Here is a 16,632-nt window from a genome sequence, read left to right as displayed (position 1 = left end):
GCATTCAATGGCCTTCTCAGCGAAATGCACAGACACGGGGCTCATTTAAGAGGCAAGCAAGCTATGCGACAGGCAGATTTTGGCTAATTGTATCCAATGGCTCGTGAGTACCTATGCTATGCCTGCGGCCCGGATCTGCCCGGCTGCGGATTCCCAGTGATTCAGACAGCAATTGAAATGGCTTCATTGAATAACTAGCCTTCCATTGCACTGAGCAATCTATAGGAACTTACCATTCAAATAAAACATGATCAAGGGCACAACTAAGTCGAACCAGAGTTTCCATTACTTAGCAGTAAATCTAAGACAAGCTGTGCCATCTTCTTATCTTGGACCTCTGAAGCTCTGTTAGCTAACAAATTCAAAAACATTTAAGGAGGCACTTTGGCAAGCATTCTTAGAATACAATAGTAGGAAAAGGAACTATCTTGCGCTCCTTCCTGCATTTTTGTTTCCAGTACGGTATGAAAAGAAATCTACTTTCCTACTTTTTCTCTATCTTTACACTCCAGAAGAACGTCAAACGATTTGGTTGGATGGCTTCTGTATACTTAAGCATTTGCAATTTGCTCGGTTTTCGCTAAGTATCTGCAAAAGGAGATACGTGGTCACGAGTCAGTATCAAAGCGCTCTCAAGGAAATGCCAAGTCACAGCTCCATAATCAAATCGTTCTTCATTACCTTAAACTGTTTCTGCAGGTCCTTAATGTACTCAACAGCCAGATCTAGCATATCGGCTGTGTTTGTTTGCTGCCAAGAAAAGATCAGAGTTTCATGAGTTCTGCAACACGATAATTTCATCAGTAACCCATTCGTAGAAAATTTCTACCTTGTCCATATTCGGCACCAGCTCCTGCAATTTTCTCATTCTTTCGCTTATCCGTGTCCTTCGCACCTGGACTATTTAAATGTTAACAACCGTGTAATTCACACGCCAAGAACTTCGGAAACATATTAAATTCTATAGTAGCATAAGTTCATCAACTGCAAAACTGATGTAAGTTTCAGCACCAGGAAATCAAGACACGTGCAACTTCAGTCTTCAGGTCAAGACTTGAGACAAACTCAGTTAAGAAGATATAGAAGGTCCGGGACATTGAATGAACTTTACCCTTTCAGCAATACTTCGAGGATGAGTGGCACAACCCCGCTTTGCTCTGATTTTACATGGCACGGAATCTTGGAATTGCAGGAACTTCTCTACAGCAGCCATCTCTGATGAAGTCTTCGGCAAGCTCATATGATGGGACAGCAGGTGAACCTGATTACCTGGATTCCCATTCTGATTTAAAAATACCAACATTCAGATATCATTTTGGATAAGCAACAAAGGATAAACAAACAATATCCAGCATGTCAAATCTTGCCTGATCACTGGAAAATTTTTTCAGACCATTTTCTTCATCTCTCTTCAGGCCAATAAAATTCTGTGAGAAATTTGAGGAATCACTCCAAGAATTGAATAGATATCCAGAGCCGTGAAACCGGCTATTGCCACTGCCAATCCCTATTTTTGAATCATCAGGACTCTGTGCTCCAAAGCTTTCACTTCCAAGTTCTGAAATCTGTGACAACATCCCCAAGGAACAAGATAACCCAGATGAGAAGCTCATCTGACCGTTCAACTTGTTTCTTGATGGACTTGCTTCTCCATCGACTCCATTCCCCACTCTATAGTTTGTAGTACCTCTCATTGCAGCAAAACCTGCAAAGTTTGAGAAACTTTCTACACTCAGTTCTAAGTAGTGCTCCTTTTGCAAGAATCTTAATGTAATTCAAAATGATAGCATAGACTTTCGTCACCTACGACATCCTACAAAAAAAAGGAAACATTTCATTATACTGACAATTTTCTTAACTAGGGCCAGAAAATCTCTCTCTTAATGCATAGCCTGTAAGAAACTGGACATGACACATATGTTGGTAAAAACCAATGTTATTCACTTGCACGAGCTAATAAATTCTGATTAATGAACTTAGTACAAACTTGAAACCCCTCATTCCATAATTCCTTTTCCTTTTTCTTCAGATTGATCTTGAACAACATGAATCTGGAGATTGCATGTCTCGCTAATTGTTCGGTAATATTGCTTCGTGATCGAATAATTTATTCTGTGTTAATCTTAGTAACCCGAGGTATTTCCCAGTTCGTACTAGAATAACTATGATGACAAGAAATTACATCACGAGGAACTCAGGAAAGAAATGACAAAGCATCATGATACGAAGAAAATAGAATTAGAAATTACAATCAACAAACAATACTGACGTTGCTCTTGAACTTTCACTTGCTACACTCGATTCAAAATAATCTTCTTTTACCTGGCCAGTCTTCTAAAACATCTAGTAACACATCGTGCTGCCATCAACTGTGTCAAGTTGAATAAAAAGCTGTGTCTAGTAGTCTCAAGTCACTCTCCTAACTCCCAAGTCAAGAAGAACTACTTCCTGTCATCCACTGAAGGGTAAGCTATTTGACATGAGCAAGAGGAAAGCGTGTATTAGTCATGTCTTCGCTTCCTTAGGAACCATTTCAGATAGAAGAACGGTGGAGGCACCTAAATAGCATAAGCTAAAAGTACCTAATACAGACCAGAGAAGGAGGAAAGGGGTTTCCAATGCTCCCAGATCAACATGTTAAACTTTAGTACAACATTCTCCTAAACTATGTCCAGAACTTGCTGTCGCAAAATTTTGGAAAACTTGGTCATGAATGAGCCGTAAGCAGCTTTCCCGATATATGCCCGAAACCTCTAATGCAATTAGAGTTATGTTATCACCTCGCGTTGCTTGCACTTTTGAGACCTACCATGCTTTCCACGTAACGAAACCTTAACAAAGTTGCCACTAATTGTCCTCCACTTCGTACAAGGAAAAGGCAAAAGAAAAAGGGAACCGCACTTTTACCATTTTGAGCGGAAAGATCAGAGAAGAGTCCAGGAGGAGAGCTAGCCTGCCTCGCGATACTAGAATCGCCAGGCTTCACCTGGGCGTGGCGATCCGCCGCCATTGTGCTCAGCACGCCATACGAGCTATCCATGGCGGAAGAGCTCATCCCGGAACCCTGCCTCGGGTAATGAGGCGGCAGAGGGTACCCACCGCGCGGCGAGTTCGCGTAGCTCCCGACCGCCGCCGCCTCCGCCGCCGTCGAGGGCGGAGGAGGCTTCTGGTCGAAGAACTGGAGAGCCGGGGAACCCGACTCGCGGCCGTTGCCGCCGACGTAACTCAAGAACCTGGAGCTGAACTTGTCCGCCTCATATCCTTCGGACAAGCCGGGCTTGCTCCCTCCACCGTCAGCGAAATTCTCGAGGAGCGAGGTCGGAGCCGTGCGGAAACGGAGCAGCCCGTAACTCGACGGTTGACTCTGGGTGTAGTTCTGATGGCTACTCGAATCCATGTAGAGAAACAAACAACCTCTCCTCCTCTCTCTCTCTCTCTCTCTCGCTCTCCCTCTCTCTCTCTCTCTCTCTCTCTCTCTCTCTGTTTCTTCTTCGGAACTTGTTGCGGACACGGGGGGCAGATATAACAGTGGCGAGATGCTGGGGGAATGATTGTATATACCCGGGTCGCCTCGCTGCGCTGCGATGATGCAGAAATTCCCCAGGGAACTTTTATCTCGCTTTCCTCGGGGGAAATCTTTGGGAGGGTGGGGATCGGTAGCTTGATTTCTAAGCGGGATGAGGATAAGATCTTCAGGAGGAAGGAACCCCAGGGCAGGGGAGACGGAGACCGGGAGCGTGAGCGTGAGCTGATTGATGATCGGACAGAGACCGTGCTGTGCTGTGCCGTGGAATCGAAGAGAGAGGAGGAGGAGGAGGAGGAGTTTAAAAGCGGTGGAGGGTCGGAATGAGAATGGGAGCTTTGGAAAAGCGCCAAAAGCAAAGGGAAGATCTCGCGGCGTGGGGGAGGGAAGATTTCAGCGTGAGAGACAGAGAGAGAGACAGAGGCGATGGTTATCTGGCTCCTTTCCATTAATGGCAAGTCCAGTCAGAAGGAGGGCGCCCCCGAATTCCCGAGAGTCAAAATTAAAGAATGTCGCTATCCATCGAAACTCACCCATTTTTCACTTTATTTCCCTTGTCAAAAGAAAAATTACCGACCATGATTTGTTTCGCAGGTCGTTTCTAGTAAAAGGTTCGTCTTGTGGATTAGAATTCCAAAATGAATACCTGAGATACATTTCACTTACATGTATTACGGCACTTGAATGAATGAATTAGTACTGTGCATCTCTCGCTTCGCTTTCCTCTTCTTATCATTTTCTTCCTTCTATAAATGCACTAAAAGTCTTAAAATTTATCTAATTGAGTCCCACAACTTTCAAAAAGAGCATTTAAGTCATAAAACTTGTCAAATCGATACAATCAAATCATTCCGTTAACTCCGCCCAACTTAACGGAAAATGCTGACGCGACTTTTTTTATTATTTTATCACTCTTACGTGGTAATGAAGTGGTTAAAACATGGAATATAAGGCCAAAACGATATTAGTTTGGTCCAAATCTAATTTTAAAAATAAATTATTACATAATAAAATTTTAAAAATAATACCAAAAAACGGGACCAGCGACCCCTGATGGCCATCCCCTCACCATCGCTGCACTAACATAGACAATTTTTGCAATTATTTAAATTCTTTTTCTTTTCTTTTCTTTCTTTTTTTTTTCCCTTCATCCTCCTTGATGGCTGGCGACCAGCCATACCCAAGGGCCGACCTCACTAGCCTCAGCGACCTCGCCCTTACAAAGGCAAGCCTCGCCCGGCAGGCGAGGTTGGTCCTCGCCTATGGTCGGTCGCCGGCCATCACAAAAGCCAACGATCGGCGAAGGAAGAAGGAAAAAAAAAGAAAGGAAAAAGAAAACCTAAAAATTGTAAAAAAATTAAAAATATATTTTTAAAAATTGTAAAAATTGTTCACGTCAGCGCCGGTCATCCTACGTGGCACACCGGCCGTCGGATGGTTATGCCACGTAGGATGACCGGCATCCACGTCACAAATTACAGTCATAATTGGTTGAATAGACTATATTAGCAAATCGTCAAAAGGTTTATGACTAAATTAAGGTTTAGAATCGAATTGACACAAATATAGTAGGTTTATGGCTTGTTGGGTAATTATACCTTTCGTCTTTATAAAATTAAAAATAGAATTGTCTTTCCATCTTAGTCCAATTTCCCACAAAATGGGGTAGTAAGTTAGTGTACTGTAAGTAGCTTTCGACAGAAACAAATAAAATAACCTAAGTCTTAAAAATTCCTTTGTCCCCGCTTCCCCACACTAGGCTATAAATCGACAAATGTATTAGATGGTCGATTGTTCATATTTGCCGATAAGAATGGCCAAGTTAGGGGTTCTAAAGCTTCTTGGAAAATGCCAATTATTGACTCATTCAAGATGTGGTTTCTTATAAATGGGAATGATAACACCCTAGTCTAACCCCTATTGTTGTCGAATATCTTTGACAATTTATTATGGGTTCAATTGTGGATTTGGCTGATCATCTTGCCCCCTAGGCGATGATGTTGTCTTGCAATTAGTATATTCGCCCTCCTAAGTGGCACAAGCACACCAATTGGCCTTATATTTTCAACAATTGGCATTGGTCCATTTTGTCAGTCATTTTGGTTTGCCAGATTATTAATTCCATTTTGAGTAGTTTGACCAACATCAATTAACGAAGAGAGACTAGGAACATACCCTATTACCACTAGATTGACTTGGAATAATAGTGGTTGATTGGATTATCCCAGCCTCGATAGAGCATCATTTGCAACATTAATGACAATTGGCTTGATCACATCCGCCATGTAACTCACCATGTAATTAGCCATTTCATTTTGTTGATCTTCGAGCAATCTTCTCATGGTAGACACCATGTTGGAATTGGAGCAATATCCTTTAACTGATATTCAAAGTGATGCCTTAGAAGATCAACATCTCCTTGTTGGTTATGACTCATAATGCGCACAACCTCATTACCAGTTTGTGGTAAAACTGGTAATGGGTTGTTGTTGTAAGCAACATTGTCGCACTCATGTTGATTTTCTGATCTTGCCATTGTAATCTTCTTGAATCAACAAAATGCGTCCCAACAGGCATGCCGAAAAGATGCTTTGCCGAAATTGAATCAATGAGGCAATACCTTTCGAATATACCCAGAAGGATATTTCGCCTAAATTGAATCGACGATGAAATACCTTTCGAATATACACTGAATGGTCATTTATTGATTTTGGACGGGAAAGTAAATGAACAAGGAATCTAAAGCACCCACCCATGGGTAGCTCAGTTGGTTAGGGCGTACTTGGATTTGTGTGGTTAGGCGCACTGGTCCTAGGTTCAATTCCCCAGCTGAGCACTTGTGATTTAAGTGGGGGGCCATAGCGGTGGGTTGCTGTGCTAGTCTCCCCCGAAGAATAGTCGAGGTGCGCGCAAGCTGGCCCGGACACTTCGGTTACAAAAAAAAAAAACAAGGAATCTAAAACTACGAAGATTGGAGGCAATCACAGCCAGTTATTTAAATTGCGATAAAGTAAAGATAAAGATAAATTTATAAATAACATTGAATTATGTGATTGATTGAAGGGACCTTACAAAGTCACACCGACTCCACTACTCGACAGTTGCTTGACGATTACACCGACTCCACTACTCAATAGCTGCTTGACGACGACATTGACTCTACTACCTTGACAATTATCGACAGTTAAATCGACCCCACAACCTGGGCGATTATCGATGGTTCATCTTTTAGAATACTTAAATATTAAACCGCGTATTCATCTGATTGCTTAAGTTTTAAGAATAGTTGGTAATGGTCCAACCAAAATGTCACATGGAATTAGAGAAGGATATTCTAAATTCAAATCTTTTCAGGCCCATATTAGCCTCTCCACTAAAATATTTACACGCTTAGTACTAGGCCAAAAAAAAAAAGACCAAACTAAGCGTGAAGGGGAATGTTAGAATAATTTGATATTAAACTACTTCTTAATCTAACAGTTTACATTTTTAGAAAAATTGACAGTGGTCTCACAAAATCTCACATGATATCAGGAAATCCTGAATTCAAAGTTATCTAAGCCCCATTTGCCTCCCATGTTAAATAATTTGCGCTTAGTACTAGGTCAAAAGGACTAAACTAAGTGCGAGGGCGAGTGACGGAATATTAAAATATGCATTTATCTAACAGCTTAATCTTTTAGAATGATTGGCAATGGCTCCATGACATCTCATATAGTATCAGAATAGGCGGTCTTGAATTTAAATTTTACCGGGCCCCATTTGCCTCCCCAATTATATATGTCCACTCTTAGTACTTAGCAGAAAGATTAGACTAAGCGTAAGGGAGAATGATAGAATGTTTAAAATATTAAACTACGTCTTCATCTAACAGCTTAAGCTTTTAGAACAGTTAGTAGCGGTCCCACAAAATCTTAACATGGTATCTCCACTGCTTGACTGTTGCATCGAGTCCACCGCCATGACGGTAACAGCGCACCCTCGTTCCGACACTTAACCGCCCCCATGTTGACATTTCCGTCGATAAAGAATCGGGTCTTTCCTGTCGACCGGCCGCACTCAACCGACCGATTTACTCCCAACACTTAAGCCGCCGCGCATGTGGGCAGTTGACCAAGCAGCAAATGGAGAAGATCGAAGAAGAAACGGGGGGAGGCTTCAAAGCTTTAGGCGGCTAGGGAAGGGGTTTGAAAGTGTGCGGCCTCGAGTGGCGTGCCGTGCGGTGCTGCGATGTAAAGGAATCGATGCCCGGTGCGTGGATAAGGGGCATAAAGCCGACAAAAGGGGTACCGGCATAGCGGCCAATTCATCGCATATGCCGATGACGTCGCACGCTTCGATCCCTTTAATCCTGTGAGTAGAGAGAGAGAGAGAGAGAGAGAGAGAGGGTACCCGATTCACGCCGCACCCGATTCCCGCCCGTCGTTTTCTTGCTTTTCGGCCGTCGTTTTGAGAAGATCACGTACCCCCACCCCGCCTTCCCTCTTCGTCTCGTGAACGGACTCACGTGCGAACCCTTTGGTCATCGGAATCGGTCGTTTGGCCCCTCCCCCCCGTTATTTCCAATTTTTATAATTCGAACGAGATTTCTTTGTCCGAGCAATGCGAATTCATTAGGTTAATCGAGTTAATTTCCATTTGACAAAAAAAAAAACCATTAATTTGGGGATTCAATTTGTGAATAGTAGATGTGATATTAATCTCTCGATTCGAGCGATTCAGTTTTTTTTTTTTGGGTTGTATTTTGGGATGTGCTATATTTTGATGGTTACAGAGTGCTCGAACGTAAATTACGCGCTTTATGATGCAGAAGTGAATAAAATGAATGTAAAGATTTGCGAGTAATGTTTGCGCGCAAGAATCATCATATATGCTTGAAGTTAATATTTCTTTTCATAGAACACAAGTCTTTCGCGGCATTTTATGCCGTATTAGGTTATTTACGATTCAATCCACTCTTCATAAATTTTAAAATTTCGATTTACATTATGGTATCTCGATTTTAATAACAATTGTGTGAATAGCATTTTCCCCCCTTTTTCTTTTTCCCATCTTCCTCGGGCTCTCGCGGGCCGCAAGTCTTAGGATTTCTCGTGATTGTAGCCAGGAGCGCATTTTACTGGCTAATGTAGCAGCATCTTTATGTATTTTCCTACCATTACAAGCTGATAGTTCGAATGAAGTATAGCAACTATAGACCAACCCTTTTTCAAAGTAAATGTATATCTGCTTTTTGGAAAATGAATGATTTAGAAAATAATTTTTTTAAAAAAATGATCTCTTGCATTGCTTATAAAAATAAATAAACGGAAAAATATTATCATCGTCCATGAGAATATTTAAACATAAATTATTGTCGACAATGAAATTAGTTTTTATTGACTAATTATTTCGAACGATATAAACGATTATTTTTAAGAAAATATTTTGCCCAAATCGTTCGCTCTTCGCGAAAGCGTTGAAACTATCACTCGACAAAATCTTTGGTTAGGTCAATGTCGTTCTAGACGGCACAAATCGGGCAACAACGAGCAGGAATTCCGTACCTTAAAAAGGGAATCGACTTCCTCCTCTTGGTTCCCCCTAGCAGACCCCACTAAAAGCACAAAACCAACCAGAATATGCTCCACCTCCGAAGCTTAGAATCGAATTCCACATGAAAAACAAGCATATCATGTCCCTTCCTAATCAAAGCTTTGGATCCCCCCAAGTTAAACGGACAAAAAATCTTTTCATTTTTATTCTCGAAAAAAAATAAATACCACACATTATTCCGCATCCCAACAGGGAAAGCGAATTACAATAATCCTAGTTAAAAGGAAATTTAAAAAAATTAAAGAATAAAAAAAAAAGAAGAGAAAAGGTTCGCGTTGACACGAGCGCATCCTTCCGTTTTGCGGGGACCGATCCTCGGATGCGGACAAAACCAAAAGTAAATGCTGTCCCTTTCTTGGTAAGGAACAAAGATGGCAGTCCTTGTCACTCTTTCTTATTTAATTATTACTTAATGCTTCTCGATTTGATTAAGCTCGCTTAACTTATGTCGCTAATCAACAACTAAAACTACAGCTCGCACTTTATTAAGATCTGCTTTAATCGGGGGCCCCCGAGTGGTCCCCTGCCGCCCCCGCCCCCGGATCTTGGACCACTGCGTTGCGGCACCGCACCGTCATTAAACGGCCCCCCAAAAACGAATCGAACGGGCACGATGCTTGGTGCCAACACCGATACGAAGATCATTATCGTTAATCGTGTTTAATAAGAGAAAAAAATCCCCATTTTTTTAACATGCTGTTTACAATATGATACGGAATAAATGGTTTTTTTTTTATGATTTTTTCCGCGCGGATATTTAATGAAAACCCATTAGGAAAAGAGACGGGAGGAAAGGAGAAAATCCCCATTTTTGTTAAGGGAAGGTCTTTGGGTCTACGGGTTTGTGCGGATGCGAAGCGGGACACGTGAGGCCCTCTTTTTATTTAACCCCCCTCCCCCAAAAAAAAAAAGAAACACAAGAGGAAAAATAGAAATGAAAAAGGCCCTAAAAAGCACAAAAAAGACGACGGCCTCTTTTACGCCCGCTCTTTCCGGGCCCGCTTCTTCAGGCCCATCCACATTCAATGGGCCCGGCCCACTTAGGAGGCCCGCGAAGCAGCTCGGCGGCGCACAAGCCCATAAATGTCGCTTGGGCCACTTCCCGCCATGGCCGAGACGAAGAGGGAGAGGTTGGGGCTCGGGAGTCGACGACCGATGTGGCATGTTTAGTCGTGTCGGATTCGGTGGATTTCAAAATTCGAAACGGTGAAGAATCGCGAGAACAGCCGCCCGAAAGTCGTGGGTCCCGTTATGGTTGAGCTGTCGTCGTCTGGTTGACCCGGCCCCGTCCACGTGGACATGCGCCTGGAGCGACCATTGACCTCTCGTCCTATAGGTCAAGAAATAGTCGAATTTTCTCGATCGAAAATAAATGAAAAAATCGACATAAATTGCTTTTTGAACTTTAACCTGACAACGTGATCCCTGAATTTTTAATTTGTTCGATATGACTCCTGAACTTAATTTCGCTGTGCAGTATGATCTTTGGACTTTTGATTCATGTTCAATTTAGTCCATGGAATTTGTGAAAATATTCAATGTTGTCCTGAACTTGAATTAATGAAATGATAATACAATATAGTTTAGGGACTCAAATAAATACATACCAAAAGTCCAAGGATTATATTGAAAAAATCAAAAATTTAGAAATCACATTTTACATCAGGCCAAAGTTCAGGATAATACCCCAAAATAAATAAGAAGATAGAAGTGAAAAATAAGATACAAATTCTATTCATGCCAACGTTTGCTCAAAGAAAGCAGGACCAGGAGCCCACAAAAACGCTGCTGATTAAATCTGCAGAAGACCCGCAACAAAATATCACTTCAAGGTCAAGTCAACCTAAGATTGAACCACGACACTTCTTCTACGGGTTAAAAACCCTCCACCATAAGGAAAGTCCAGCTACAGATTTTACAAACCATAGGAAGAGAGCACTGATGATTTTACAAAATGCTTCTTTGGGAACTCGAAACGAAGCTCCGCAGCTTCACTTTCATCTCCCGAGCCGTCAGCGGACCTTTATGCGGTCCAGGCTCTCAGAGACCGTCCTCATCCGAGGACGCAGCTCCGGGTCGAGCTCCGTGCAATTCAGCGCGACATGAAATGCGGCGACAACTTGCTTCTTCGCATGGACCTCGTGCAGGAGGTCCGGGTCTATTATCTCGGACATGGGTCGCTCCTCCCGGAACACTTTCCTCACGAGGCTCTCCAGGCCCTTCCCATCGTTCTCGGGCCCCGCGTCCGGCATCTGCCCTGTCAGGATCTCCATCAGCACGATGCCGAAGGAGTACACGTCGCACTTCTGGGTGACCTTGGTGCCGGATACCCGGGCCTCGGGCGCCAAGTAAGCGACCGAGGGAGCTGTCATCTTCAGCTCCATTGCGGAGCTTAAGACGGTTTGGTTATTAGAGCTGTGCTTCTTGGACGATGAGGCAGTGAATCCTGGAGTCCCCGAGATAAGACGACTGAGACCGAATCCGGATATGTAAGGCTGGAATTCATCATCGAGGAGGATCTTCGTGGATTTCAGGTTCCTGTGGACATACTTCCGAGGACTGTGCTCGTGTATGTACGCTAAGCCCCTCGCAGTTCCTTGAGCAATCTTTAGTCTCAACGCCCACGATAACGGCGGTGAACTCTTAGATGGTTCCCCTGTCGAAAAATCGTAGCAGCAGCTAAGGTTCTATTACAACCTTGAGACATTTATCAAAAAATGACTACCAGCGGAAATTAACATGCAACTGCACGACAAACAGATACAATGCTATGCGTTTCAGACCGGTTGTGTGCAGCAACTCGTTGTTACGCGCAAATTAGTAGTGCTGAGCACATGCCCCGTCCGTCTTCCTCACTTGTGATGGTAGGTGCGTGTGCAGCGAGTGGGTCATCCACATTCAACACTCAGCGAGGACAACAGCAACCTGCTTTAAATTTTTTGAAGGTGGCAGGCAAGCTGTTGGGTGCTCGAAAACAATCATGAACGGACAGGAAATGGACGATTCGCTCAAGTCCACAGAGAGAGAAGCCAGAAAGGCACCATAAACATAAAGGCACGCAAATTTTGGCTAGATCCAAAAGAACATGATCACAAGACGGCATCTTTGGTTTCACAAAGTTGGCATCTTTAGCTATGCCCAGATGAAAGTCAATGGCATGTGACGGCATCATCACTTACAAACAAAATTCGATACAGGCATCAACCAAGGTCAGTAGAATTTCAGGAAGGTGCTTTAGGGACACAAATGAAGGGAGAGACAAATCATGCATGTGAACTTTTATAATTGTCGCCACCAGCAAAAGCCTGACCCTACGCTGAGGTGAAAAATGAGTTCGGTGATTCCCATTTTACCAGAAGAGGCTTGAGCTTTTTATGTCTTAAGAGCAACAGAAAACACAGAGAACGAATTGATATTACCATCGTGTTATTTAGGTGGAGCAAACAGTCAAAGGAAGTGGAGGCAGATGGCCTCTTGAACTCGGCAATCTTGTTTAGATGAAAGCAAAAGGGTACGACTGGCGTTTCACTCCAAAGACATTTAATGTTGTCCGTGTGCAAGTTGGAGCTTGACACAAGGTGCCAAAGAATGCTGTCGCAAAAACTAAGATTCTCCAACATCATGACATGAAATAACTGGCCTTTTCTAACGGACATATACACATTGAAATTGAGAGCTATGGGCATGCTTGTTTAGACGAAAGCAAAAGAATACGACTGGCGTTTCACTCGGAAGACATTTAATGTTGTCCGTGTGCAAGTTGGAGCTTGACACAAGGTGCCAAAGAATGCTGTCACAAAAATTAAGATTCTCCAACATCATGACATGAAATAACTAGCCTTTTCTAACGGACATATACACATTGAGATTGAGAGCTATGGGCATGCCATTAAACACAGATTGTCAAACAACCATCGCGAGAGACCACAGCAGATGCAGGTTAAAGGACTGAGGCCACACCATTTCTACTGATAAAAAGATACAAAAGAAGCACCTAACTCTGATAACGTGGTCTTCCAAGGTACTAGCAGGAATAAGCCGATCCGATATTTTCTTATACAAGTTTCCCGAGTGAAATTTTGCAGCAACGACAACCCTTCATCCATTACATGCTTCAGAAACCACAACCATCGGTAGAAATGCTAATGTCGACACCCAACTGTATATTTGTTCTAAAAGTTCAAGATATCATGTAAAATTTTTGTGAAACCGCTCCAACTCTATTAAAAGTTGTTAAATGAATACTTGATTTAATATTTAAATATTCTAACGCTAGCTGCGCAGCAAGCCCACCACAATTAACAGAGCATAACGGGTGGGCTCACTCGTGCTCTAAGGTATAACCAATATTCATCCGTGGACTCTGAGTCGGAATCGAACAGTCCTAGGCAAAGCAATTTTGACTTAGTTTAGCTTGAGCAGCATCATGTGCAGAAGATCCACAAAGTGATGTAATTGTGCTAAATTAAAATGCGGAAAACGAAAACATCCACGTGAGTCGTACCCAAGCAAGAAACGCCATGAAAATGTGGAGAGCAGGTGCGGAGGAAGGTTACCGTGCAATGCGGAGTGCAAGCACCCGTTGCGAATGAAGTCGGAGACCAGCAACTTCTCGTCGCTGGCGTAGTAGTAAGCTCTCAGCCGGACGACGTTCGGGTGGTTCACCCGACCGATCCCCTCCACCTCGGACTCGAACTCCTTGAACCGCCATGCCGCGTCGCCCTCGCTCAGCCTCCTCACGGCCACTGCCTGCCCCGCCGCAGCCGCGGAGCCTCCGCCACTGCTGCCTCGTCCGACCACCACCTTGTACACGATCCCACTCCGGCTCTTCCCTACCACGTAGGCCGACGCCCGCAGCAAGTCCTCCAATTCCATATCGAACCCCTCGTCCAGGACCACGAACTTACCCTTTTGCCCTTCCAGCTCTGCCGCTTCCTCCACCATCACCGCCGCCTTCTCCTTCCCCGTCTCGTCTCTCCCGAACCTCCCGCGTTTACTCCGGACGAACCACACCGACGCGAAAACCACCCCCGCGATCACTGTGAGCCCGGAAAGAACCGGTATCACGAGCGAATTTCTCCTCTTCTGAGGCATCCCATCGTCGCCGGCTAGCGTGCTGTGAAAGCGGTTCGTTTTGGGGCCCTCGGGGTCCTCCGGCCCAGACGCCCTCGGATCCTGCGCCTCCGGGCACTGCGCCGAGAGCGGGAACCCACAGAGCCCCGGGTTCCCGGCGAACGCCGTGGGGCCCTGGTTCAGCAGCGAGCCCACCTGGGGTATCTTGCCGGTGAGGTTGTTGTGCCCCAGGTCCAAGCTCACCATCACCGGGAACTGGCCGTACGACGCCGGGACCTCGCCGGAGAACCAGTTGTACGACAGGTTCAGCGTCCCGGAGAGGCTCCCGAGCTCGGCAAGCGCTTCGGGGAGCGACCCGTTGAGCGAGTTGGAGGACAGGTCCAAGTGGGTGAGGTTGCGGAGGTTCTTGATCTGGGTCGGGACCGGACCGGAGAGCGAGTTTCGGGAGAGGTCGAGAGAGAAGAGGGAGGTGGCATTGAAGAGGCGGGAGGGGATGGGCTTGGAGAAGTCGTTGCCGGCGAGGTTGAGCCGCTTGAGCGAGCCCAGGAGACCGAGCTCGGAGGGGATGTAGCCGGAGAGGTTCTTGCCAGCGAGGAAGAGGGAGGCGACCCGGCCGCGGGCGCAGGCGACGCCGGTCCAGCGGCAGGGGCTACGGTCGGACTCGGACCAGGAGGATAGTGCGCGGGTCGGGTCGGAGGCGACGGCGGCCTTGAGGGCGAGGAGGGAGAGGCCGTCGGGGGTGAGCGCGGAGGCGGACGGCGGAGAGAGGAAGCAGAGGAAGCAGAGGAGGAGCAAAGAGACGGGGAGACGGAGTGGCAATGCGGGCATTGTTGAGGATGGCATCCTGTCGCACTTGATAAAGGGTGGGAGAGAAAGAGAGATCAATTTGTTAATGGTCCATGCATGTGGTGTTTTTGGGTGCAACGAGGAGTTGCAGAGATAGAGAGAGAGAGAGAGAGCAAAAACAGGGGAAGAGACGAAGAAGAAGTCTCGTGAACGCGAAGAAGAAGAAGAAGAAGAGGAAGGGAGGAGGAGGGTGGAGTGCGAGGAGCGAGGATTTGGAGGGTAGTGCTTGGATTTGAACTTGTAATTAGAGATTTGGTGGATTACGAGGTGGGCAGAGAGGGAAAGAGAACGTGGGGGGTGCTTGAGCTCTGTCTCTCAAGTTTGAATTCTCGTGACCAGGAGGAGCAGTGACCTGTACAGTATACTCTCCCGCAGCGTGAGCGTGTGAGCGAGTGGGGGGGTGCTTCCGTTTCCTGTCCGGGATCGCCCTTATTAAATCTCTCCTGAGAGATTAAATTAAACGCATTCAAACTCTGTCGAATATAAAACAGGAGAAGAAGAAATGGAAACAGGACAAGGAAAAAGAGATCTGCCCGTGGACCGAGGGCAGAGGGTGCGTTGTTGTCCCGTGCATCTTTCGGGGGTAAAGCCAACAGACGCAGGAAGAGACGTTGGCGATGGTGGGATCTTAAAAACAACCTCCATTTTTTGGAACGGGACAGTTTGACGATGGAGTTGTTCCCGAAATGAGCCTGGTTTCAACATTGACATTTTTGGGTTGTATTGTACCTGGGTCGTATTATATGCCGTCGAGTCTCGGTCATTTCCTCTTTCACGTCATCTCGCCATTTCCATATTAAGGAATGTCCGAACGTGAATGGCCCAGTCCCGCCAGTCACGCATTAAATTATAACGTTCCAAATTTTGACAAAAATAGGAGAGCCACGACCATTAGCATCTAAACACAACAAATCCGAAAAGGAACGAGACGACCCAGAGAGCCAATTAGAAGGGAAAGACTCTATTTTTTGGGCTTTTACAATTCAATCGGCACAAACTTTAGCCTCCCCGACCACCCGACTGGGTGGCGCTGCTGGAGCGCGCACTCTTTCTCTCGCAAAAGGTTGAGTGTTCGAATCCCGGGTACCGCAGGGTGACTTAACCGGTGTACGTGTGTGGTGGCTAGCACGTGTCGCCCCCAGGGTTTACCTCCCGGCTATCAGCCGTGCGGGGGTGACCTGGGTCATAAAAAAAAAAAAAAAAAACTTTAGCCTCCCCGTGGACATAGATCACCCGATACTCCTTTTAAGTTGGCCAAAAGGCCCCTAGCATTCCTCCGTAATCCAATCGCCCGTCTCGTATAAATTGGCCACTCGCTTTTTTACCCACTTCTTTTCCTTTGAAATTTGTGAGACATCAAATCCTTAAAAAAATTAAAAATAAGAAAACAAACAAACAAACAAACGCATGGATCTTTGAGGATTGGCCATGCTGGTTGCTCTCTCTCCACCCGTTTTTTGTTCATTGAAAAAGGAATATTAATATTTTACCCATTTTGAAGTTGATTTAATTAAATAAGGGGGTGAATTCCCTAAAAAAACCTCCAACTTTAGGTCAAGTCCCAAATCTGCCCTGAACTTTCTTTTGTCTAAAAA

The 16,632-nt window shown here is 45.0% G+C and overlaps 2 protein-coding genes across 2 annotated transcripts; both read right to left on the bottom strand.

Moving 5' to 3' along the window:
- Nucleotides 1–205: 205 nt before the first annotated feature.
- On the bottom strand, nt 206–3,805 carry LOC115674555 (transcription factor bHLH130). The gene is made up of 6 exons (XM_030596965.2): nt 2,908–3,805; nt 1,368–1,705; nt 1,112–1,282; nt 830–895; nt 682–750; nt 206–588 (listed from the first exon to the last, which is right to left on the bottom strand). Exons 1-6 carry the CDS (start codon nt 3,395–3,397, stop codon nt 520–522), a joined length of 1,203 nt encoding a protein of 400 aa, XP_030452825.1. The 5' UTR covers nt 3,398–3,805; the 3' UTR covers nt 206–519.
- A 7,026-nt stretch (nt 3,806–10,831) lies between these two features.
- LOC115674666 (receptor protein kinase-like protein ZAR1) lies at nt 10,832–15,312 on the bottom strand. Its single transcript, XM_030597130.1, has 2 exons — nt 13,675–15,312; nt 10,832–11,774 (listed from the first exon to the last, which is right to left on the bottom strand). The coding sequence occupies exons 1-2, from the start codon at nt 15,032–15,034 to the stop codon at nt 11,131–11,133; spliced, it is 2,004 nt and encodes a 667-aa protein (XP_030452990.1). The 5' UTR covers nt 15,035–15,312; the 3' UTR covers nt 10,832–11,130.
- Between the last annotated feature and the right edge of the window lie 1,320 nt (nt 15,313–16,632).

This window comes from Syzygium oleosum, unplaced genomic scaffold (genome assembly GCF_021117445.2).
Source record: "Syzygium oleosum isolate NSW1041296 unplaced genomic scaffold, Sole_v2.1 Sole_v2.25, whole genome shotgun sequence".
NCBI lineage: Eukaryota > Viridiplantae > Streptophyta > Magnoliopsida > Myrtales > Myrtaceae > Syzygium > Syzygium oleosum.
The sequence above is the reverse complement of the archived record's forward strand: the minus strand, read 5'-3'. Positions and strand labels throughout refer to the sequence as shown.

Excerpts from the sequence above, each read along its gene's own strand:
- LOC115674555 (XM_030596965.2), bottom strand. The coding sequence starts at position 3,397 with ATGGATTCGAGTAGCCATCAGAACTACACCCAGAGTCAACCGTCGAGT. Across the intron at positions 1,283-1,367 it reads AAAAATTTTCCAGTGATCAG|AATGGGAATCCAGGTAATCA; the intron begins GCAAGATTTGAC and ends TTTTTAAATCAG. Across the intron at positions 589-681 it reads ACCTGCAGAAACAGTTTAAG|ATACTTAGCGAAAACCGAGC; the intron begins GTAATGAAGAAC and ends CTCCTTTTGCAG.
- LOC115674666 (XM_030597130.1), bottom strand. The coding sequence starts at position 15,034 with ATGCCATCCTCAACAATGCCCGCATTGCCACTCCGTCTCCCCGTCTCT. Across the intron at positions 11,775-13,674 it reads CTTGCACTCCGCATTGCACG|GGGAACCATCTAAGAGTTCA; the intron begins GTAACCTTCCTC and ends ATTTTTCGACAG.